Source organism: Glycine max, chromosome 19 (genome assembly GCF_000004515.6).
Source record: "Glycine max cultivar Williams 82 chromosome 19, Glycine_max_v4.0, whole genome shotgun sequence".
Lineage (NCBI taxonomy): Eukaryota > Viridiplantae > Streptophyta > Magnoliopsida > Fabales > Fabaceae > Glycine > Glycine max.
Window position 1 is genome coordinate 34,826,664 of NC_038255.2, and position 24,466 is coordinate 34,851,129.

Consider the following 24,466-nt stretch of genomic DNA (forward strand, 5'->3'; position numbering starts at 1 on the left):
GAGTATATTAATAGTTCTTATCGGTCTATTATTGTCTTTGGGATCGAGAGAGTTGAGCTCTTTTTGACAAAATTATGTTTGATTACAGTAAAATGAAATTAATTATAATATTATGCTAAAATTACTTTTAACAAAACTTTTAAATCAAATCAATTCGAGATTTGATTTCGTGTTTTTAATCAAATTTCACTTTAAAATTGCTTTAATCAACATGAAATTGTTGATGACGAAAATCTGTTGAGTTTTATGTGTTTCAATTTGAGTCAAATATTGAAAAGACAATTTTTTTTTTATCTTCATTCTAATAAACATTTTTTCAAAATCTTTAATTTAATAAATTCAATTACAACATTGATTCAAGAAATAAAATTTAGTATATGTTTTTTATTTAATACTAAACTACCAACAGATTATTCAATTTAAAATTTATTATGGACTTAAAATTAATTTTTCAATATGTGAAACTAAACACTAAAAATTTATTTTAAATCATATTAAATTATATTTTTTATGAGGAAATTTAGGTGAGTTAAATCTTAAGAGTCATCAAAATTTAGGAGAAATATTTGATTACTTATCAAAAAGGTTCTAACATTGACACAAAAATCAACATAGTTTTATATTATTAATCAATTGAAATCACCACTATTCCACTAGTATGACTTTTAAGATAATTATTATAAAGTCAACCAACTTATATATATTGCTTTGTACTTGAATGACTATATAAAATTTATAAAATTACTAGTGCATAAATTATTTTCTTAACCTTTTATACTATAAACCAATAAAAAAGTTACTATTAGTGTGACTTTCAATTTAGTGATTGCAAAAGTCATCAAATTTATCATATATAGTACTATTTGATTAGATGAATGTGTAAAATTGCTTTAATCTATTAATGCATAACTTGTTTTTTTTCAAAATGTTTTAAAACAAATGTAAATTACTGTTGTAAAAATAGGCAAATTTCCCCAGATGGGATATTTTTATAAAATATTTCCCCAAATGGGGTCGTTTTCAAAATTTTTACGAGGGGGGGTTGTTTTTCACGTAAATTGCATGGGGCTCTTAGCAAACCGCCATTGGCAATGGCGAGTTTGCTGAGCATCTCTCACATGGCAAGGAAAACGCCAGTACCACTGGCGATTCCATAGAAGCTTGAGGTGGCGAGTCTGTGCATGGCTTTGGAAACCGCTAGTTTGACTAGCGGGTTGGCTTTGCAGGGTGCTCAGTCGTAGCCTAGGCGGTGCAGCTACGCTGTGGTGTAGGTTGCAGGCGCAGCAGAAAATCGCCAGTCATGGTGGCGATTTGCTTTGTTCAAATTTTTTTTTCTTCCCTATAAAGCAATGCAGGAGGTCGTTAGTTGCTTCGTTTTTGAATCTTCACTGCATTGCTTCTTCCTTCTCCTCCCTTTGTTGTTTGCTTCCTCCAGTGAACTCATATTATTTTGTTGCCAAGGGCTGTGTTATTGGTAAGTATATTGTTAACTGAACATTTTTTTTTTTTTTGTGTGATATATATGTTTAAGTATAATTGATATATTAATATTAATTGATACATTTTTTATATGTTGTAGGTAAAGTTTTTGTTCTTCTTTGGCCTACACCTTTTGGTTGGTTTTCTTAGTACGTATTTGAGGTTAGTTAATTTATTTTTATCTTGTTTGCTATATACTTTTATGTTATATACATATATGTTAAATTAATTTTAGTTGAGATATTAATGTTATTTAGGTTAGATTTTTGTAAGTTGTAAATTATTAGCTGTGTTATATATATATGTTAGGTTAGTTTTAGTTAATTTATAAATATTATTTTAAGAATATTAGTTAGGTTAATATACATATGTTAAGTTAGTATTAATTGTGCTTTAGGTTAGTTTTTGATAATATTATTTTGTTTAGATTTTATAAATTAGTATGGTATTATTTGTTTTATATATTGTGTAGATTTTGGTTAGTATATGTATAGTATGTTTGTTTAGTTTAGGTGATAATTTTAAATTTTAAGTAGTATCCTAAAATAATAAAATTATTTGTGTTATACGTACATTAGTTGTAGTTAATTTGTTAATATGAATTTGTTTAAATTTTTTTAATTGATATGTTATTATTATTTGGTTTAGATTTTTTAGAATTTGTATGATATTATTTATGTTATATATATAGTTTGTTAGGTTTAGTTAGAATGTTGATATTATTTAGTTTATTTTTTTTAATTTTTCTTGTAATATATGTAATTTAATTTAAATTTTATTTATCGGAAAATAAATTAGTAATTTAGTTAAATTTATGTATTTATTTAAATTTATGTATGTATTTAAATTTTTAATTTTGTTATTTGTATAGCATTTTAGTTAGTAATTTAGTTAGTATTTTATGTTTTTTATGTAATTTAATTTATAATTTTGTTAGAATGTTAATATTATTCAGTTTAAAGATTTTTAATTTTGTATAGTATTTTGTTGTTCAAATTTATGTATTTTGTTATTTAGTGACATTTTAATTAATTTGTTGTAAGTCAAATTAATTTTTTTTATGTTAAATTTTTGTTGTCAATTTTTGTGATTATATTTTTTTTTACAGTATCGATGGCATCTTCGTCCTCGTCTTCATCAAGTATACAAATTAAGTCTGGTCCAATAGAAGGAGACGTTTTATGGATGCAACCCAAACTGTTTCAGAACATGTTTGGAATGGGGAACCAGACAGAAAATTGCATATTCGACGAGCTGTCCCCATTTATCAAGGTCAAGAAGAGGTACCAGAGGAAATTATTCATCTGCTTCGACAATCTGGCTTTTACTGGATAATGAAGATGGGCTACCTCAAAATAAATTTGTCATTAATTACTGCCTTAATTGAAAGATGGAGGCCCGAGACCCATACATTTCACATGAGATGCGGAGAGTGTACGATTACTCTTCAAGACGTATCTGTATTATTAGGTCTGCCGGTTGATGGGGCACCATTAATTGGTCAGACTAATCTTGATTGGGACGAATTGTGTGAAGAATTGTTGGGCGTTAGACCATAGGAGGGTGAACTACAAGGCAGTGTGGTAAAATTAAGTTGGCTGGCTCACCATTTCTCAGAAATAAATATCCATGACGGTAACGTAGAATATCTACAAAGATTTACCCGTGCATGGATCCTCAAATTCATAGGAGGTGTTCTATTTGTTGATAAAAGCAGCAGTAAAGTTTTCCTAAGGTACCTTCAATTTTAACGGGACTTTGAACAGTGCAGCACGTATGCATGGGGACCTGCTGTGCTTGCTTATTTATATAGAGAGATGTGCAGCGCCACCGATTACAAAATTAAATCAATCGGAGGTATGTGCATCTTGATCCAAATGTGGGCATGGGAACGCTGCACGACTTTGGCTCCAAAGAGGACTCCTCCTATACTAGAAAATAAACCACTGGGGCACAAGTTAGTTGTTTTAAAAAAAAAATCATTTGAAAATAATCAATAATGTAACGCGTCGCCACTAATTATTTCATATTTTTTTTGTAGGTGGCTGCGACGTGGAAACCAACATATTGGCAATGATGATCTAATAGTTTTCCGTCGCAAATTGGATATCATGAAACGACATGAGGTAAGAAGATCATTATGTATTCGTTAAATAATAAATAAAATGTCATGTTTAAGTCAAAATTAACAATTGTCTTATTGTATGCAGTTTCTGTGGGAGCCTTACATAGCAACTGTTTTGTCGATGTTGCCTCCCATTTGTTTGGTTGGTAGTGTGGCGTGGTGCGCAGTGGTGCCACTCATTTGTTTCCATGTTGTAGAGTGGCACCAACCCGATAGAGTGTTGCGACAATTTGAAATGCAACAACCTATTCCGGAGTCTCCTTCGTAACCACAAAATATCCATGGGCTAACGCTGAAAGGCAAACAAGATGAAAATTGGTTCCAGCTGTTGGCCCCAATGATCAGTCAGTGGAATAATCGAGCTGACTTTAGGGTCGACATTTATCCTCGACAGAAGGGCCTATTGAGTTTTAACTCAGATTACATGGTCTGGCATAGGCGAAAAACAAAGATGTTTGTCGACCAAAACAATGCAACGACAGCTACATTGGTATTTATTTCTTTTTAAATATTTAACTCCATTTTTTTTTTAAAGCATCGACATTAATTTGCTGACCCTAATAATTGCAGGGTGAAGTTGCCGAGACATTGCAGTATATGGTGTCACCACAAGGGCGTAACACATGGACAGTGGATGATCTCGTGCCTTATGTGGAGAAGCTGACGATTTTATCCGAAGAGCAAGAGAGGATCACTGAGCCTGTGGAACATGGTCCAGCATCAGAGTGTCGATTTCCGCCACAACAGTTTCACATGCTTCCGTCTAGTGTGGAAACTCGAGGTTTTGACAGACGCAGGGAGATTGTTCAAACGGAAGATTTTTCCCAACAAATTGAGCAGTGTGGCCATGGAATGTACAACACGCCACCAACATTTTCTCAGTATCCTTCGCAGATATATCAGTATCCTTTCGAAGGTCATGATACTGATATGTTTGCAAGTGAACATTCGTATGGTGGTGTTGCGGAAACACATCCTCATTTTTCATGGCCGACCATGACCCATTCGCAGCAACATGATGTCCCAATGGCAACACCTAATGCCCCATTAGCTCCGCAATGGAATGTACCCGGAGCAATACCTGATATGGGTGATTTATTAGGTGTTGATTTGCGTCACGAGTTTTCTGTTGAGGCTGAGCAACAAGGGCGGCGACAGCGGGCAAGAAGAAATCCTGATCGTGAAGCCCGAAGGTGGGATCGACCATGTGGCACAGGCTCACGCCATCACGGACACCATAATGACTGATTTTTATGTCTCTATTTAAAATTTGTGTTGTATCTTTGTAATTTGAATTTCAGACTTAATTTATGGTATCTCATAGTACTTGTTATGGAATGTGTTATGGAATTTCATTTTCAATGACTATTTGTTATGGAATCACCATCGCGGACACCATAATGACTATTTTTATGTTGCGCATCAAACTAGAATAATAAATAAAGTCGTAAAGAAAAATTAAAGTAGACAAATGAAAATAAGTAATGGTACTGACTAACGACAAACACCATTTTCAACTTTTAAATGAAAAATTAAAGTAGGTTTAGGGTTTAGGAGTTATGGGTTAGAGTTATGAGTTTGGGTTAGGGGTTATGAGTTATGGGTTAGGGTTATGAGTTAGGTTTAGGGTTTATGAGTTACAGTTAGGGTTATGAGTTAGGGGTATGGTTTATTAGTTAGGTTTAGGGTTTATGAGTTAGTTTTAGGACTTAGGGTTTATGACTTAGGTTTAGGGGTTATGGGCTAGTTTTATGAGTTATGGTTAGGGTTATGGGTATGGGTTATGGGTTAGGGTTTATGAGTTACAGTTAGGGTTATGAGTTTATTAGTTAGGTTTAGGTTTTAGGAGTTAGTTTTAGGATGTAGGGTTTATGACTTAGGTTTAGGGGTTAGGGGCTAGTTTTATGAGTTAGGGTTAGGGTTTATGAGTTAGTTTTATGACTTAGGTTTAGGGGTTATGGGCTAGTTTTATGAGTTAGGGTTAGGGATTATTAGTCAGAGTTTATGACGTAGGTTATGGGTTAGGGTTATGTTTAGGGTAATGGGTTAGGGTTATGAGTTAGGGGTAGGGTTTATGAGTTAGTTTTAGGACTTAGGGTTTATGAGTTAGGTTTAGGGGTTAGGGTTATGGTTTAGGGTAATGGGTAATGGGTTAGGGTTATGAGTTAGGGGTAGGGTTTATTAGTTAGCTTTAGGGTTTAACATTTAGTTTTAGGATTTAGGGTTTATGACTTAGGGTTTCGGGGTTATGGGCTAGTGTTATCAATTAGGGTTAGGGTTTATGAGTAAGGGTTAGGGTTTATGAATTAGTTTTAGTACTTTGGGTTTATGAGTTTGGTTTAGGGGTTAGGGTTATGGTTTAGGGTAATGAGTTAGGGTTAGGATTATGAGTTAGGGTTAGGGTTATGGGCTAGTGTTATCAGTTTGGGTTAGGGTTTATGAATTAGTTTTAGTACTTAGGGTTTATGAGTTAGGTTTAGGGGTTATGGGTTAGTTTTATGAGTTAGGATTAGGGTTATGAGTTATGTTTAGGATTTTTGAGTTACTTTTAGGACTTAGGGTTTATGAGTTATGGTTAAGGTTATGAGTTAGGGTTAGGGTTATGGGTTATGGGTTAGTAATCATAATGACTATTTTCATGTCGCGCATCAAACTAGAATAATAAATAAAGTCATAAAGAAAAATTAAAGTAGATAAATCCAAAATTAGGGTTTAGGGTTAGATGTTAGGGTTTATGGGTTGGGGTTTGGGTTTAGGGTTAGAGATTAGGGTTTATGGGGAGGGGTTAGGGTTAGGGGTAGTGGTTGAGGTTAAGGGGTAGGGGTTAGGGTTTAGGGGGAGGGGTTAGGGTTAGAGGAAGTGGTTGAGGTTAAGGGTTAGTGGTTAGGGTTTAGGGTTTAGAGTTAGTGGTTAGGGTTTAGGTTTAGTGGTTGAGGGTCAAAATTAGTGGTTTAGGTTTAGGGTTTATGTTTATGGTTTTAACTAACGAATTCATTGAACCCCACAAATAAGTCATGTACAAAAGACAAAATGTTTTTAACTACCGAATTCATTGAACCCCAGAAATTCAATACATTGAACAGAACGTAAACAAATACAAGTCACTCGACTAACATACATAAATCAACGATTTGAACAACTCCCACGCTCAGATTGCATTGGACAGCGATGCCTGTTATGCCCTTCAGCTCCACATCTACTGCATTTTGTTCGGTGCTCAGATGGTTCGACCCAATCCATCTCATTTCTTATCCTTGTTGATTTTGGCCGACCTTTCGCACGAATTGTAGTTGGGTCAGGGATAAGTGTCCATGCGTCATCAGAAGGAGGAATAGCCGCTTCATTCCCAAGAGGCCACCATTGTGCGGAGTAAGCTTTTAAGATGTGCTCGTTTGTATAAACAACATCTATATATTGGTCGTAGTTCATGCTCACGTAACCACAAGCTGCAATAATGTGTGAACATGGATAGTGAAGCGCAGAATACCTTCCGCATTGACAATGACGACCATTCAAGTTTACTGCCCACTTTTGTCCGCCACGTTGCGTTATAGGGTTGAAGCTCTCCTCTACTTCAAACCTTGTGGAGTGGATATCATAACGCGAACGATGTGCGCACAAGCTTGTTCTTGATTTTTCCTCAGTTCTTTAACAAGCTTTGAACAATATACTTGGCCTTCATTTAACTGTCTTTGGGCTTGGCGGCCACGCTCAACAAAGTACTTTCGACACCTACTGTACGTTGATTTCACCAATTCTGTTATGGGAATGTTGCGACAATCCTTTAAAACCTTATTGATACATTCTGAGAGGTTCGTTGTCATGTGGCCATATCGACGTCCTTCTCTATCGTAAGCCATCGTCCATTTTTCCTTTGAGATGCGATCAATCCATGTTGCTATGGCTGGACTCAGTTCACGAAATTTTTCTAAATTTTGATCAAAAATGTGCTTGCAAGGAGTGTAGGCTGCATAAAAATAGTTATGAATAACAATTTTAAGTATAAATGAAAGTAAAATAAACGTGACCATCAAATATGAAATCTTACCCAATTTCTTCAACATTTCTTTTTGTTTCGCATTATTGAATTTTCGATTGAAGTTGCTTGCTATGTGTCGCACGCAGTAGACATGATAACCGTGGGGAGGTTGCCAGCCAAGTGCTTCGTTAGCGACAACGGACTTTATACTCGCGTGTCGATTAGATATCAGACAAATACCATTTTTATCTGTGACATGTTCACGCAGGTGTGCCAAAAACCATGACCACGCTGTCAACGTCTCACCTTCGACCACGGCGAATGCTAGAGGAAGGACACCACCATTTCCATCTTGTGATGTGGTCATTAAGAGGGTCCCACGGTATTTGCCGTACAAATGTGTGCCGTCAACTTGTATGATTGGCTTACAGTACTTGAAAGCCTCTTTACATTGGCCAAAAGTCCAAAAAACTCTATGAAATTGGTAGTGTTCGCGACTAACCGTATTTCCAACGATAAAATCGTCATGTAGTATTTGAAAATACGATCTAGGAGAATGATTTTGCATGTGTGTTAGCCACGACGAAAGTTTCGCATATGACTCATCCCAATCGCCATATTCAATAGCACTGGCTTTTTGTTTCGCCAACCAAGCTTTTTTGTACGACACCTTATACGCAAATTGACTGTTAATCCTCTCTTGAATCAATGAAATTTTTATGGATGGATCTTCTCAGATCATGCCTGTGAATAGAATAACAAAATTTAAATGACAATTAAGGCTAAACAATAACATAATATGAACATAAAATACGTACCTACTACACAAGTGGCAATTAAATCTGAATCAAGTTGTTCGTGATCTTGGTCATGGTCATATTGAGACATGTGTGTGGTCCACCCCATTGATGACTTTCCATGAATAAGTTTTTTTAGATAGAATTGCCCTCATGTAGAAAGGGCAAGGACAATCTGCATATTTATTCACACAACAAACCACATACTTGTCCATTTGCTTTCAACCACTTTGAAACTTTGATGCACCTTCATAACATATTGTTTGACCGCATCTTTACTATCAAATTCCATGTCAACATATAATTCTTGGCCAACATTAAAACTGGATGGCATCTCCAAACCCACAAAAGTCCTCCTCATCAGGATGACTCCAGTTGATATTATTATAATGCAAAGCATCATTCCAAAATGGATTCTGAATTCCTTGTACACCTTATAGTCCAAAATAAAATTCAAATCATACTTATTTGGCCTTTAATACAATTGTCGTTAAATAATAAATGTATTGACGTATTTTTTAAGAGGAATTCATACCTTCTGCTGGGTGAACAATTCTTACTGGTGGAATCATGTCGGGGACTTCATTGTCTGTATCTGATATACCGTCAACACTGTCATCTTCGTCTAACGACTCTTCAACATATGAGTTAGACACAAGATAATCATCATCATCATGATCATCATCTTCGTCAAGATTTAAATTGCTCATATTTGTTGGCGGTTGTGTGTCATCATTAGATACATAATTTCCACATGATGTAAGGGAATTTGCAGAATGAAACATTGAACCACCAGCCACATCCTTTTCTATGTACAATTCTAGAACTGACATTTCTTGTTGTTGTTTAAAACTTTCCAGCATCGTTTCAACGTCTTCGTCATCGCAAATTTGCAAGGCAATATATTTTTCTGACACTAAAGATCTACAACTGATAGCAGAAATAATTTCATTATTTTCTAACTTTACCTTGTCTCCAATTTTTTTCTTCAAAGCATTGAAACTAATTCCACGTTTAATCTGAATCGGTTTTTTACTGCCTTCGAATATTACACCATCATTATCTTCATATACCCTTCCATTGAAATACAACACTGTTATAACCGAATTCATCATGTACCTACAAAAACAATATTTTAATTAATTATTCATTATAAATTCAAAATAGTAAAATGTAAGAAATAAAAAAATTATAATACAAATTATTTTACTGCAAACTAAGAAATAAAAAAAATTACTTGAAAACTGAAATCTAGTTTTAATTAAAAATTACTTAAAAAAATTATAATACAAATTATTTTACTGCAAACTAACAAATAAAAAAATTACTTTAAAAAAATTACTTGAAAGTTGAAATCTAGTTTTAATTAAAAATTACTTAAAAAAATTATGATACAAATTATTTTACTGCAAACTAAGAAATAAAATAAAAATCTTCAAACAAATTACTTTAAAGCTGAAATCTACTTTTAATTAAAAAATTACTTCAAAAAAATTATCATACAAATTATTTTACTGGAAACTAAGAAATAAAAAAAATTACTTAAAAAAAATTACTTGAAACCTGAAATTCACTTTTAATCAAAAATTAATTAAAAAAAATTATCATACAAATTATTTTACTGGAAACTAAGAAATAAAAAAAATTAGTTACAAAAAATAACTTGAAAGCTGAAATCTAGTTTTAATTAAAAATTACTTTAAAAAAATTATAATACAAATACAAATTATTTTACTGGAAACTAAGAAATAAAAAAAATTACTTAAAAAAATTTCTTAAAGCTAAAATCTAGTTTTAATTAAAAATTACTAAAAAATTATGATATAAATTATTTTACTGCAAGCTAAGAAATAAAATAAAAAATTACTTAAAAAATTACTTTAAAGCAAAAATCTACTTCTAATTAAAGATTACTTAAAAAAAATTATCATATAAATTATTTTACTGGAAACTACAAAATAAACTATAAATCTAATTTAATTATAAAATTAATAAAAACTATACATTCAAACTACTATAAATAATTACTTACATAAAATTATAACACAAATTATTAATTTTGAAAAAGGAACGTATTATCAATTATAATTTTTTTAATATATATAAGAACATGTTATTTTTACTTCCAAAAAAGGAACCTATTATTTTTTAAGTAATAATATAAATAATTTACACTAATCATGTTTTCATATTTATTTTATTAAAAAAACTTTAGTAACCTATAAATAAAGTAGTATGTTTAAATTTAACATAATTTCAAAATGCATGTTTTTATTCTAGTCAAACATAACCTATATTAATGATACTAAAATTTGTAGTAGGGTAAGTATTGTTTTTTTTTCCTCCTTCTGAATAACACAATAAATGAATTTATTATGAAAATTTTAAAATAATGCAAACATGAATAGTAACTGTGTGAAGTTGAGCGCAAAATCAAACAAGGGCATCTGCAAATTTCAAACAAGGAATTTATCTTTAAGCCTCAAATATCAAACCTTATGCAGATAAATCCCTAAACACTCATAGTTTTGAAAAAAATAAATTATAACACAAATTATAGCCTCATTCAAATATTTAAAACTGAACAACCAAATCAAATACAAAACTTTATGCGCAATTCCTAAACACTCACAATTTTAAAAATTGAAATCTCAGCAATGTTGAGATGAATTTCACGTATATAAAGCCCTTAAATCTAAGTACACAGCAACATTGAAGAAGCAAATAAGCGCAATTCCTAAACAATCACAATTTTAAAAAGAGTATGCAGCAACGTTGAGAGTATATATAGGCCTTAATTCGCCACCAGAAGTGGCTAACTCTTGTGCCCTAACTCGCTAGTGGGAGTTGCAACTTGCCCTTAAGTCGCCAATGACAGTTGCAACTCCCCTACCTGAAAAACGTGCCTTCTTTTATCTGAAAAAGCTGGAACAACGTGTCTCTCTCTGAAAAGCTAAACTGAATCTTGCAAAAGCAAAACCGCCAGTCAAACTGGCGGTTTACTTACCTGTGACCAGACTCGCCAGGAGTACTGGCGACTTGCACCTGCTACCAAATCGCCAATGGTACTAGCGTTTTCCTTGCCACGTGGGAGATGCTCAGCAAACTCGCCATTGCCAATGGCGGTTTGCTATGAGCCCCATGCAGTTTATGTAGAAAACAACCCCCCCACGTAAAATTTTTGAAAACGACCCCCTTTGGAGAAATACTTTGTAAAAGCACTCCATCTGGAGAAATTTGCCGTAAAAATACTAGTTAAAGACATGCTTCAATCAACCATATTTCGCTATTGAATTCTCAAAAATAATAATATATTACTATTGGAGATGAAATTCACAAGATGAACCATGGCATAACAGAATTTTCATTAAAAAAAAAAAAAAGATAATGGTATCGAAATTAAGTATGTTTTTGCTTTGCCTAAAAAAAAGTCCTATGTTGAGGAGGGAAGAATAGAAATACAAAAGGAACAAATTTCAGTGTTTAAACACCTTTTTTTCTATTTCCCATCGTATTCCGTAGTCCTTTGCTTCTCAAGAGTTACTTTACACGCTGCAGTGTCCTAAATTATGCAAAAGAATCTCAAGTTATGATTTAGACTTGTGGGGGTTGGAAATACTTTCTTCCTTATCCAATAACCATTATTTTGGCACTAGAATATGCATGAATTATATAGTCTCACTTTTGAAGGCAACCAAGGGAGCTTCTTGCTACAACCTCACTATTTCCTTCATAAGAGCAACAAAAAAGATTGACTACAGAATTAGTGCCCATTTGTTGTTTTCACAGCCAAATTGTTATCTGTCCTGTTTTGATGGGCTGTCTGCCTGTGATTAATATCTTTCCTGCCCATAGACATTAGACAAATATATCAACAAAGGTAATATGAATGGAAACAATAATTACTTGGCTACAAATTGTTCTTAGACATTGCCATCAGAATGATGAGATCAAAACTTAGAAGACAATTGAGACTTCAGAGAAAAGTATTTATCATACTCAACCACCAACTAGCAGGAAGAAAATGTGGAAAGAAGATAGATTGTGTTAAGATATGATTCTGTTATAATATGGTAGAGATTAAAATATGATTCTGTTCACCATATTATAACAGAATCATATATTATCATATCTCCCAAATCGCTATCATATCTCAACAAATTGTAACAGTACTTAGGCAATTAAATGTGTCGGAATACATAATCACATTCACACAGGAAATATACAAAATTGTGCTCTATTTTTATAATAATGTTGTTCAACAAATAGTGGCAGAGAAGAAAAGGCTATAAACCTTTAAAAGATCGATTTCTTATCTGCCTGATTCCTTAAGTTCTTCGAACGTATCAAAGACTATCAGGAAAAAGTTGGGTAAGTAGAAATTTTAAAAACCAGCTTTTGTTCAAAATATAGTCAGTCTAGACAGACAAGAAATGAGCATCATTCCCATGTGCTCAACTAATTAAACAAAATCTAGTTTGCAGTGGAAAAAAGTATTCATTGTATTATAAAAGATCCAAAGGACATAGCTAAAAGGCATTTTATACGTGGAAAAGAGAAACCCAGATTTAGTGTTGTGTATCATAATGCATCATAATGAAGAAGACCAACAATTCTCCTCTTCATTTCTCTACTTTGATCTACACCACGTTTAACCACTGGTAATTGCTTAATGTCCTTGGCCTCCATCAACTCTTTGGCCATAGCCAAACTAGTATTTGGATAGCAGGTTAAGATTCCTCGCTCTCGTCCACGATAGCTCATCCCTCGAGTACAAACAGAGGAAACAAGGCATGTGTTTGCCTGTCAAATATCCAATTTGAATTATCATTAGAGATTTAGAGAAGACTGGCAACAATGAAGTACAGACATTATAATAAATTAATGACAATTCTATCCTAGCAGTATAGCATGAAGATCCAGACATGAATTTCGGTAGTATTTTCTCAATGGTACATCTAAAATCCATTCATCAAAGAATTATTATAGTTTATAACTCCAAAAAATAAAAGTAGTAGCAATTCTGTTCTTGCTAGACCAAAATCTTGAAAACAGTTGGTTCAGTCAAGTTTGTTGCTAAAAATATTTCCGAATACAGTTCTTGCCAAAAATTTGTGTTTTTTTTCATGAATTATGGAAAACAACTGGTTCTAAAACAATTTGCAAACAGACATGGCTCTTGAATACATAAATAACAGGCATTTTCTACATACATCCACAATCCCTGAATCGCCATTCGAAGTGTCATTAGACTTCTGGGACAGACACCTTTTAACGTCACCATCTGTCAATATTCCTTCTAGAAAATCTTCTTTATCAACCACCAGCACACAATTCTGCTGGCTGTCATGCATGCATTTTATTGCATCGTTCAGGGTTGCAGATGACAAAACCTTCAGATATTGTTTTGACATGGTCTGAGAAACCTGAGAACCAAAAATATTAGTGTCAAAGGCAACAGAGTTTACAGATAAAAAAAAAACAAGATAAAGAAGTCAACATGCTGCAGAGTTAACATCAGAAGATGGAAATGACAGTCATCAGAAGGAAATGCGAAAAATCTTTTCTCAACCTGAAGATTGTCCAGAAGCAGTTCCTTATCAATTGGTTCAAGATTAGTGCCATCAACAATACGGAGTTCTAAATCATTCCCATCATTGGCTTGTCTCCAGTTATCTTCATTATCATATCCGGCATGTGAAATTGGAGAGTATCCTCTTGCTGATTTACTTGAATCAGGTGTCTCACTCTCCTTCACCCGGTTTGTCACTGAGGGTACCCATATTGCCAATCCAACAGCTCCCTAAGGGCAAGGTTCACACGACAAATATGAGAACATTAAATATTAGCAATTTTCACTACAATAAAAAGATGCACAATTTGCAAGTTAAGGGAGATGGGAAACCTGAATAAAACAAGAAGGTTGAAGTTCAAAGTTAAAGCCACAAGTTCTGGTTGATAGAAAATTCCACATGCATTACAAAGCCGGAGTAGTTGAAAAAAAAGTATTTTCTCTGATTTAAAATATCTGCCGTTTCAGATAATTACACAAGAATTAAAAAAATCTATAAAATAGCCTTGATTAATTTAACTGCATTTGACTAATTTATCCTTTGCTAAAATATTCAAAACACCCATCACTCCATTAATGCTCCCTCTCATTCCATTTAGTGAAGATACCAATTAATACCACCTTCATTTTCTAAAACAACAGATAAACTGTAACAAAACAAACTTCCTAAAGCAACTGATATTTTGAAAGAGAGAATAATGCAATGAATTTATGAATTCAAAACCACATTAAAAGCTAATGCACTTCACAGACAATAGATCATGTCTAACCACACTAAGTTTAAGAAACATGCAAGATCATTTGAGAGCAATTTTAGAGGGAGCAGCATAAAAATAAACAACTGTCATAAATCATAAAGAATTGTAGGGTTAAAGTTGTTAGCGTGAAAAAGAGAGAAGGTTGCATTAAAAAGAGAGTTGTTTATATAAGCAATTGTTGCATACCAGAATGGCTACACATATACATATGAACTTGAAAAAAGAGAAAACTATGCAATTCTTCTTTCAATGCATGGATATAAATGTTAATATACTTTGACTTTCAACTCCAGATCAAAATACAACAAAGCCATGGATTCATAAAGAAACAATTTCTCTTGCCATGGTGTAAATATCAGACATATATGGATAACCATCAGTGACACAAAGGAATCATGGTCAGAGTAAGCCAATCATCTTTAACAATTCAGCTACCAAAAAGAAAGATATTTACAATTAACTCATTTTGGTAGTCATAGGAACTACTAGAACAGCAGAAAACTACACATGCAACAAACAGTAATTTTCCTTTTTTTGGTAAGAGAATTCTATTGAAGGATTACCATGAGTGGAAGCAGTATCCTATAATCTTTTGTCAGCTCAAAAAGAAGTAGAACCGATGTCAAAGGAACAGAACAAGCAGATGCTAGTGTAGCAGCCATTCCAACCTGCAGAAGTTAGATTAACTTGTAACTATCTGAATCTTCATCAACCAAATCAGTATTATTGTTAGCAGTGACATTTCTGTAACCTACATACTTTATGATGTGTTTGGTACCAAAGAAAATAGAAGGAAGGAATAGAAAAGGAATGAGAACTAGTAAAAATTCATTCTTTCCATAGTTAGGAACACAAAAAGGAAATGAAAGAATGAAATGAGTGGGACCCATAAAAAGAAAAGAAGCAATCCTTCCTACACTAGCAGCTTTTCAAAACTTTGAATTTTGCAGCAAATTTTATGTGTAGAAATTAGAATATGTAATTGAAAATAAACTATAAATAAATAAATAGTTTATGAATAAAAAGAAAGTAATAAATAAAAACATTTATATATAATATGATTTGTAGTGTCAACATTTTAATATTTAAATAATAAAACTAAAAAAATAAAAATATTATTTGTCAACTTTTTATTAATTAAAAATAATTATTTTTATTCTACACTTTACTTTTCTTTCCTTTTCTTTCTTACCAAACAACCTAAAAAATCATCTTACTTTCCACTCCTTTTCTTTCCATCTCGTTTCTTTCCTTTCTCTTTCTTTTCCATACCAAACATACTCTTACAGTAAATTCAGCTTACCAGAGCATATGCTGGGGGCTGAGCAACAGCAGTATTTCCAGGAATTGCTGAATTAATAACTTCAGCAGAAAAGCCTCCAAATACAGCACCAGCTGCGGCACCTATCATTAAACTCGGTGCATAAAGACCACCTACTAGCCCAGATCCCTTGCAAAGAGCCGTTGCAATAACCTTAGCAGCTACCAATTGAGCCAGAAGCCATATTCCAGGAGCTGAAGCACTCTTTCCAGTACGTAGAATTTCTTCCACATTTGTGAAACCCCAATACAATATTCCAGGATATTTAAGAGCAATGATCCCAGCTCCAAAGCCACCTAAAGCAGGGCAGACCACGGTAGGAATGCCAAACTTATCTTGAATAATCTTAAATAATTTGGTGAACCAAGCAACCAAACGAGTCAGGGCCACACTTATAACACCACATAGCATTCCCAATATCAGGTATAAAGGTAGCTCTGCATGCAACATCATGATGAAATATCAGACAACACATGAATCAGGGTAAGATTTTCTTCTATTGAAAAACAAATAAGTTAAGATTAATATTGGTTGACAATAGAGCTTATGTACCAGCGACTAACTCTTAGGCCTTTCTATTAAAACAGATCATTGGAGCATAGGTAAAAAAGTTTCAGATCTATACAATGTGATTAACAGGGGACTGAGGCTTTGAATAAACCATTTTAGAAGACAAAGGGGAAAAAATAAAATAAATCATTCTATTTTGTGTAGACTGTAGAGAGAGAAAATTGACACATATAATGAAAATTGTTTCTCAACTATGCCACATATTATGAATATAAAAAAAATACAATACAATTTTCTTAGTTACTATAATTTACATGATACATTGACAGACATAACATACATTGAATATAAAAACAGATTGGATACTAAAAAATGTGGAATTAGGAAGTCAGAAGTACTTTTCATAATTCATATATGCAGTACTTTCAACAAAATCCTCCCAAAAAAAAAAGTGTCGTTAACCTCATCAATACAATCAACAATAAATTCAGCAGAAAAAGTACAGCAATTCCTTCTCATTGGGTAAAAAATGAGATAACAGATTTGAAAAGGCAAATATGATGACAAACCGAAACCATATATAACATACACAACAACGTTAAGGAAAAGTACCAGCAGCAGATTTCAAATCATACTCGGGTATTGTAAAAGCTGATTGGGTCCCCTGTAAAACATTAGATACAGTTGACGAGATAACAGAAGCCAATATAATCATGGCAGTTGTAAATGGGGGTGAGTTCTCTGCACGAAGAGGCCTCAGCACAGTTTCAATAGCAAAGAAACAACCAGCAACTGGAGCATTGAAGCCTGAAGAGAGGACAATTGAAAACTAAAACAACCAACATTTAAAAATCCAAAGCATAATAATCTAGATTCCAGATGCTGCAAAGTAAATCCATACTCTTAAAAAAGAAACAAGATCAGCAAGGGAAGAAAAGATTGATTTAACTCTCTAGCAAAGCTAGGTGCCACAAGATAGAAGAAAACTGTACAGGGACTTGATCTTCACATAGGAAAGAAATTTTCATTCACTCAAATGAGGTTTATTCATAATTTTATAGAACTGACATTGGAACACAATATATAACAGTTTATTATATTTAATCTGGAGCTCCATTAAAAAAACAAAAAGAAGCTACTAAAAAGTATGCGTGTAAACTTACTGCTCAATAAAAATTTATAATGATTTGTTCAACTTATTTCCTGTGACCTGGCAACAAAATTAAATGCCCAAAGGGCTACAAATTTATTAGCAAAAATAATTCATCTCTCATGAGATAACATCTTATTAGGACCCCACCTCCTGCAACAATACAGTTTTTTTAGAAAACAATAATTTAAGACAGGAAAGGGAACAGAGGATAGATCACGAATACTCTTAAGGCACAAGAAGGTGGGGTGGGAGCAAAAATAGATCATATAAGCAACCCCAAGTTTCTTTGCTTGTCTGACCCTGTCCTTTTGCAACAGGATATTATATAGAGAGCAGAGTTAAGCTATAACTAAAAAATTGAAAAGAAACTAAAACTACAACCAAAAAATCTTCTGCCTCTTTTAGGGTGTGTTTGGTTTAGAGGAGAGAAATAGAAGATTTTTTTTTTTTAATTAGAGTAGAGTGTAAAAGGTGTGGGTGCCACAGAATATAGTACAAAGTTTCTTTGGTATATTATTTCCCTCCTTTAAAACAAGCAAAGCCTTATGGGATACGGGTGGTTTTCTTAGCCCCTAAACTCAGCCAACAGTCATTTTCAAGAGGATTCTTTGTCATATTTAGTTTTCTCTCGACATAATTATTTTTCTTGTTTCTTTCAGGGGATGTTTCAAACTTCTCAACAGTACTTTCTCTTTTTCCTTGATTAAAAGTTTCTTTTATTAAAAAAAAAGTGAAAAATCTCAAGGGCAGGTTGAGAGCTGGTTGTCAATGTCTCCGAAAGGGCTACTTACGGAAGGTCTGACCAGAAAGGCTGAGTGAAGCATCATAGAGTGCAGCCACCAAGACATCAGCTCTCAAGGGCAATGCTATGATAGGGTTGTGTGTATTATGGGGTGTCTAAGTCCCACATCGAGTAGTATGGGATGCTCAGCGGAGTACCTAAGTGGTCTGGTTCTCCCCCCTTAATAGCTAACTTTTAAGGGAGGGTTCCCCAAGTGTTTGGGTGCTTATCAGATATAGGAGATACTGTCCTGTGAAGAATAGCAGTCCTGTAGCCAGGTTATTTTCAGCTATGGTGTCAAGATATAGCAGTTCTGCATCATTCTTCTTTTATGAAAAGAAAACAAATAGCACATCATGTATACTAGGATATTTTAATTTTGGAAAATCTACAATGAGTACAACATGGCAGGCATATGGTGAACCAATAAACAACTTTTTTTACTAATTTCTCATTGGTTAAATCACCATTAAAACTTTCAACTAGGTTTAAATGACCATAATATGAAATGAATAAACATCAAAATGAGTTTTAAAAAGTGGCTTTGACAATATTGCCAGCTACCTGAAGAAATACCAGCTGCTGCACCAGCCGCAACAAGTGCTATTTTCCTTTCTCTGTCGTGTTCCATCATTAGTGAGAATCCGTTGGCACATGACTTCCCAATATCAACACTAGGACCTTCAGGACCCAATGAACAGCCAGTACCTAAAGTAACTGCAGCCTGGATAGCCTTTATTGTTGGAAAGATTCCTGCAAGAAAATCAAATCCTTGTGTTTGAGAGGAAGTGGATTGCTTTATTTGGTCCAGTATTTCCAGTAAACCACACATCATGCCAACAATGACTCCTCCAGTGACAGGTATTAAAAGGATTCGATGCCATGTATCAGCCAATCTCTGAATACGAAGCCAGGCAGCACCTTCAACTGGAGTACCAGCCTACCCATTCATGTATTACATCCACCCAGATGACCACATTTCATTATATATCAGATAAATCATCTTCCTCATCGGGTTTGGCAAAGATCCTTACATAAAAAATAGAATATGCATAACCAGATAGCCCAAAACCAAATGATTTTAGTTTTCACTGTATAACAAAGAAACAGACAAAAGACAAGTATCAAAGACGGCTTGCCAAGCACGCCAGAATAATTTATAAATGCCCAAGTTCTTACCAGACAACATTAAAAGAAAAAAAAAAAAAAATATATATATATATATATATATATATATATATATATATATACACACACACAACTACAAGCAAGCCTTTTCCCACTAGGTCTACATGGATCAAATGATATCATAATGTTCCATTGTAAAAAATGTCTACAGACAAATTATTGAGTTCTAAATCCTTGATTTTATCCATAAGATCACTTATAGCTGATAACCTTTCAATCCCCTTTCCCCTTTCTGAAGCTTTATTAGATTCATCATCAATTGATGTCACCATCTACAGCACTTTTCTCGAGCTTCTTTAATCCCTCGTCTACAATTTGTTGTATTCTCATTCTCAAACCATCACTTCTCATAGAATTTGATCTTAGCTGCAATTTTAACCCAGGGATCATTGCCTCATTGCTCTCCATTGTAGTAGGATTAGACTCCAATGCAGAGGGCACATTCTCATCCAACGACTTCACAGCTAATACTTCCTCCAGTAAATCTACATTCTGCATGTATCGGTCAAAAGCTTCATTTTCCACTTCAACATTCCGCTCCTTGTATTCCTTTATCTTGGCAAATCTCCGTTCATTTATAGCTGCAGCATCCTGTAAACATCACAATGCTATTACTTTCAAACGGCATACAGGTCGCCAAAACAAGTAATCACTTAAACCAAGGATTGCTTCTGCATTGTGTACCTTTCTAGTTAGTGGCTTCTTTGAACGAAGTGAAAGGTGTAAATTATTGAACTGAGCAAAACTATTGGAAAGCTGTCGAAGTGATGCAACTCTACCAGCACTTCTGAAATAAAAGACAAAAAAAATCCTCAGCTCAGGGGAAAACAGAGAATTTGAAAGAAGCTTTTAAGTGTTGATTGTACAGTTGAATTAACAAGTCACAGCACAAACACACTAGAAAAGTGCTGCATTAAGAAAATGGTATGAGAAAACTGTTAGCAGTGAATTCAGCATAAAAGAACAATCTTGCCTCTGTTTTTTAAATAAATTCGATATATTTCCAGTCAAGCCCAACATGTTTAAAATATAAACTAAAAAAATTGATTTGATGCACATGTAGGGTGCTGATGCTCATAACTTACGTTGATTGAGGTGGATCTAAGGATTGCTGGTCAAGAGGAGAGGCGCCAGAAGAGGGTGCCTTGTCAGGAAAAGTTGAATTAGCTTTTAACTCTGCATTCACCATAAGACATGGAAGCAAAGGGACAGAAGAATAAAGATCTGTTAGGGTCTTATATTATGGGAAATAGTATAAAAAAATTGTATACAGAACAAGTACTAAGCATTTTCTTACTTTGTAGAAGAAAGTTGTACTTTTAATGCTACTAGTTTAACAAATGCTTACATGCCCCCTGCCAGGTCTTAAGGATAGGGATCCACTAAAGCTGTGTTGCATGAACACATGTGAATACTGGCATTGGTACAAGAACAAGAGGTACAATGAAATTTCTAAACCTAAGGTAAGGATACACACAAAAAAGGGGATCAACTTGCACCGCTACAAGTTACACTCTTATGGTGTAGTTCTCCCAAGGTTTTTATCAGATAGCAGCATATAACAGGAAGCCTTGAAAACACTATAGTGGAATAACATATATATATATATATATATATATATATATATATATATATATATATATATATATATTCACAATATCAGCTAACTTTTATGGTGTAGTTCTACCAAGGTTTTTATCAGATAGCAACATGTAACAGAAAGCCTTGAAAATGATAACATGAAATAGCAGATAGCAGGATAGCTACTAAAGTGAAATTATAGGTATGAGATATGAAAAATATATTTATTTATAGATATACAAATGCTTGAAAATTTAAAAATACCAGAAATTAAAGATGTTTACATTTCACATTTATTAAAAAAAAAAAACAGAAAGAGAAATTTGAGAAGATTGAACTTTGAATTGGAAAAAAAAAAAACAGAAATTTACGAACACAACAGTGAAGATTGGAGAGACAGCGTGTGAAGTGCAAACAGACTTCAGAGACAGCAGGAAGAGATGCACTGGGCGGAAAGAACCTGGGTCACATGAAATACTGGTGATGTTGGCCAGAGAATGTCTCAAAATGCAGAAGAGATGAATATACAAGAAGCAAGAATGATGAGATTGGCCTGAGTTCTTAAAACCCTATTTGATCAGAGGAGATTACTGACCCAAAAACATAAGAAAATGGGATGAAAAGATCAAAAAAGAGGGGCATTTTGTGGCTTCTCATGAAGACTGAGAGCAGCTGCTGTGATCATGAAATGGCCATTTATCAATACCAGCCGTAATTTTCCACAATGGAGAAGCACGCCTCTACTGCTCCTGTTATGCTCAAGAGCCAGGACACCTCAATAGTGCAGCCAGCTACTAACAGCGATTGATAACTATGCTTGAATGATAGTGTTAAGATCAAGTGTGTAGCCATCATATATATGTTGAAAAACAAATATATATATATATATATATATATATATATATATATATATAAGTTTTTAATATTATAAAATTATGATATTATTATATTTATTTAATATTATTTCTATATTATTTAATTATTAACATTATTATTATATATTAATATTGTTTGCTTCTACATAAGCAAACCTTAGTGGTATATATGTTTTTTTTTTTTTGAATCTCCTAATGGTATATTAAAACGTGAATTTACGGTATACACATGGTAGATAATTGTTAAGGCAGGACAATTTTGGGAGACGAGGAGATAAATAGTTGGTGGAGCGCGTGGGTGCAACTTCGTCAAGTGAGATTTGAGATCGAGGATTTCTTAGCAACGCAGAACAGAGCAGAAGAAGAAACACAGAGCCCTCTCTCTCTCCCTCCCTCCCTCCCTTCCTCTCTGGGAAGAACAAAGCAGAAGAAGCAACACAGAACAGAACCACCAAACCCACTCAGAACCACCAGTGCTTCGAAGTAGCGATGCAAAAAACTGCTCCGCAACCCGCGCCTCTCCGCCGCGATAGCGGCCGCTCCAACCGCGACCCGAAACCGTGCCACTACACACGTGTCCGTCACGGATGGGTGTCGCTCTGCTCCGTCGCTATAGTGGCCGCTACGACCGCTGTTGACAGCTATGACTTGAACCTGAAAATCAATTTTCTACTATAATCACAAGTTCTTGAATTGAATAATAAAGTATATTTGGGACGTTGTGTTCGAGTTTTTATTACTAAAGGAAAGGGTCAATATACCTCCAATAGAAGGTAATGTACATATTTAATGAATCTTTGCAATTGCTTTGCCTCTGGTGACTGTTTGTGGACAAAAACTCCACTTTTTAAGCATTTTTTATTTTTAAATTGTACATTTTATTAGCCACAGTGGTATTTTACTAGCACTGGTGTAGTTTATGGATAAGCTTTGCATAGATAGAAGAGAGAGTGAGTAGAGAGAAAGAAAGAGACATGTGAGAAAACTGTAATTGGACACCCTTCAATGTATAGTGATCCTCATATTTTTATAACAAGGTTAACAAAGTAGTGCATACGATGGCTTCCCCTCAAGCTAGAGCCTTAATAGAAAGAGACCATGTACATTACAACTTTATTTTGGGTAGCCTTTGCAACTTCAAAGTGGTTGTGCTGTGGCAGCAACCACTTAGATTCAAAAGGTTGTTTTCTACCATGGCCATGGCATGGCCTTGTTTAGAATTATTAGGGCCTAAGAAAAAATTCTTAAAAAAGATTTCAATAATCAATTATTAACTATATCAATTTATTTTATATATGTTAATTATTAAATTTTATGGATTTTATAAATAATGATAATAAAAATATTGTGTCATCTTTTTTTTTTTATCATTCAGCATAATAATATAGGCAACCAAACTAGCACAATCTACAGCTTCCAAGAGAAGCATTTGAACATCAGAAAGTGCTCCAAAACTAAAACATGTTGAGACGAAGACGTTTCACGTTCAGCTAAAACATCAGTATTTTTTACCTTCCGTGAGGGTATGCTAGAAGTTAAGCAGCCAATCTTCCTTCTTTTTCTTCTCGTCTTCGCTCTCATCAAGTTGTAGGCCTTCCTTGGTAGCAGAGACCAATTTCTTTCCCTAAAATTCCTTAAGCTGACCAACAGCATACTCATCAATAGCATCAACCATGTAGAGAACCTCGTACCCCTTCTTCTTAAGCTTTCAAGGAAGGGGGAATTCTCGACAGCTTTCTTGCTTTCACCAGTAATGTAGTAGATGTCATTTTGTCCTTCCTTCATCCTGGTAACATAGTCCTTGAGGCTGGTCATCTCATCACCACTCTTAGTGGAGTGACACCTGAGCAATTCAGCTAGCTTTGTCTTGTTCTGAGAATCCTCATGAATACTAAGTTTCAGGTTCTTAGAGAAGGCTTCATAAAACTTGTTATAGTCTTCCTTGTTCTCAGCAATTTCTAAGAACATCTTAATGCACTTCTTGACCAAGTTCTTGCTTATGACTTTCAGGATCTTGTTCTGCTGCAACATTTCTCTAGAAATGTTGAGAGGAAGATCCTCAGAATCCACAATACCCTTAACAAAGCTAAGATATTCAGGCATCAACTCCTCATAGTTGTCCATGATGAAGACACGGCGAACACACAATTTGATGTTGTTAGGCTTCTTCCTGGTGTCAAAGAGATCAAAAAGTGCCCTCTTGGGGATAAAGAGGACAGCCTTAAACTCCAGCTGACCCTCAACAGAAAAGTGCTTAATAGCCAAATGCTCTTCCCAATCATTGGTAACACTCTTGTAGAAAGCAGCATATTCTTCTTTCGTAAGCTCTTCAGGTTTCCTCATCCAA

At 34.1% G+C, this 24,466-nt stretch overlaps 2 protein-coding genes and 1 pseudogene across 12 annotated transcripts; all 3 read right to left on the bottom strand.

The window, feature by feature from the left end:
• Nucleotides 1–11,854: 11,854 nt before the first annotated feature.
• LOC100777943 (chloride channel protein CLC-f) lies at nt 11,855–19,451 on the bottom strand. Of its 3 annotated transcripts, none has more exons than XM_041012466.1 (8): nt 19,040–19,451; nt 17,154–17,348; nt 16,014–16,468; nt 15,274–15,378; nt 13,953–14,183; nt 13,594–13,806; nt 12,992–13,183; nt 11,855–12,225 (listed from the first exon to the last, which is right to left on the bottom strand). In XM_041012466.1, the coding sequence occupies exons 1-8, from the start codon at nt 19,308–19,310 to the stop codon at nt 12,214–12,216; spliced, it is 1,674 nt and encodes a 557-aa protein (XP_040868400.1). In that variant the 5' UTR covers nt 19,311–19,451; the 3' UTR covers nt 11,855–12,213. The 3 variants fall into 3 exon arrangements, with proteins under 3 accessions (XP_040868400.1, XP_014627491.1, XP_006604169.1); XM_014772005.3 differs by having other exon boundaries at nt 12,928–13,183; XM_006604106.4 differs by having other exon boundaries at nt 11,855–13,183.
• Nucleotides 19,452–19,599: 148 nt separating this feature from the next.
• Nucleotides 19,600–22,076, bottom strand: LOC102669142 (uncharacterized). 9 transcript variants are annotated; one of them, XM_014772007.3, is made up of 5 exons: nt 21,840–22,076; nt 21,616–21,704; nt 20,749–20,839; nt 20,348–20,447; nt 19,600–20,254 (listed from the first exon to the last, which is right to left on the bottom strand). In XM_014772007.3, exons 1-5 carry the CDS (start codon nt 21,899–21,901, stop codon nt 19,919–19,921), a joined length of 678 nt encoding a protein of 225 aa, XP_014627493.1. In that variant the 5' UTR covers nt 21,902–22,076; the 3' UTR covers nt 19,600–19,918. The 9 variants fall into 9 exon arrangements, 4 of the variants coding, with proteins under 4 accessions (XP_014627493.1, XP_014627492.1, XP_006604172.1 ...); XM_014772006.3 differs by having other exon boundaries at nt 20,348–20,450; XM_006604109.4 differs by lacking the exon at nt 21,616–21,704.
• Nucleotides 22,077–23,370: 1,294 nt separating this feature from the next.
• LOC100778474 (heat shock protein 82-like) lies at nt 23,371–24,253 on the bottom strand (annotated as a pseudogene).
• Nucleotides 24,254–24,466: the final 213 nt, after the last annotated feature.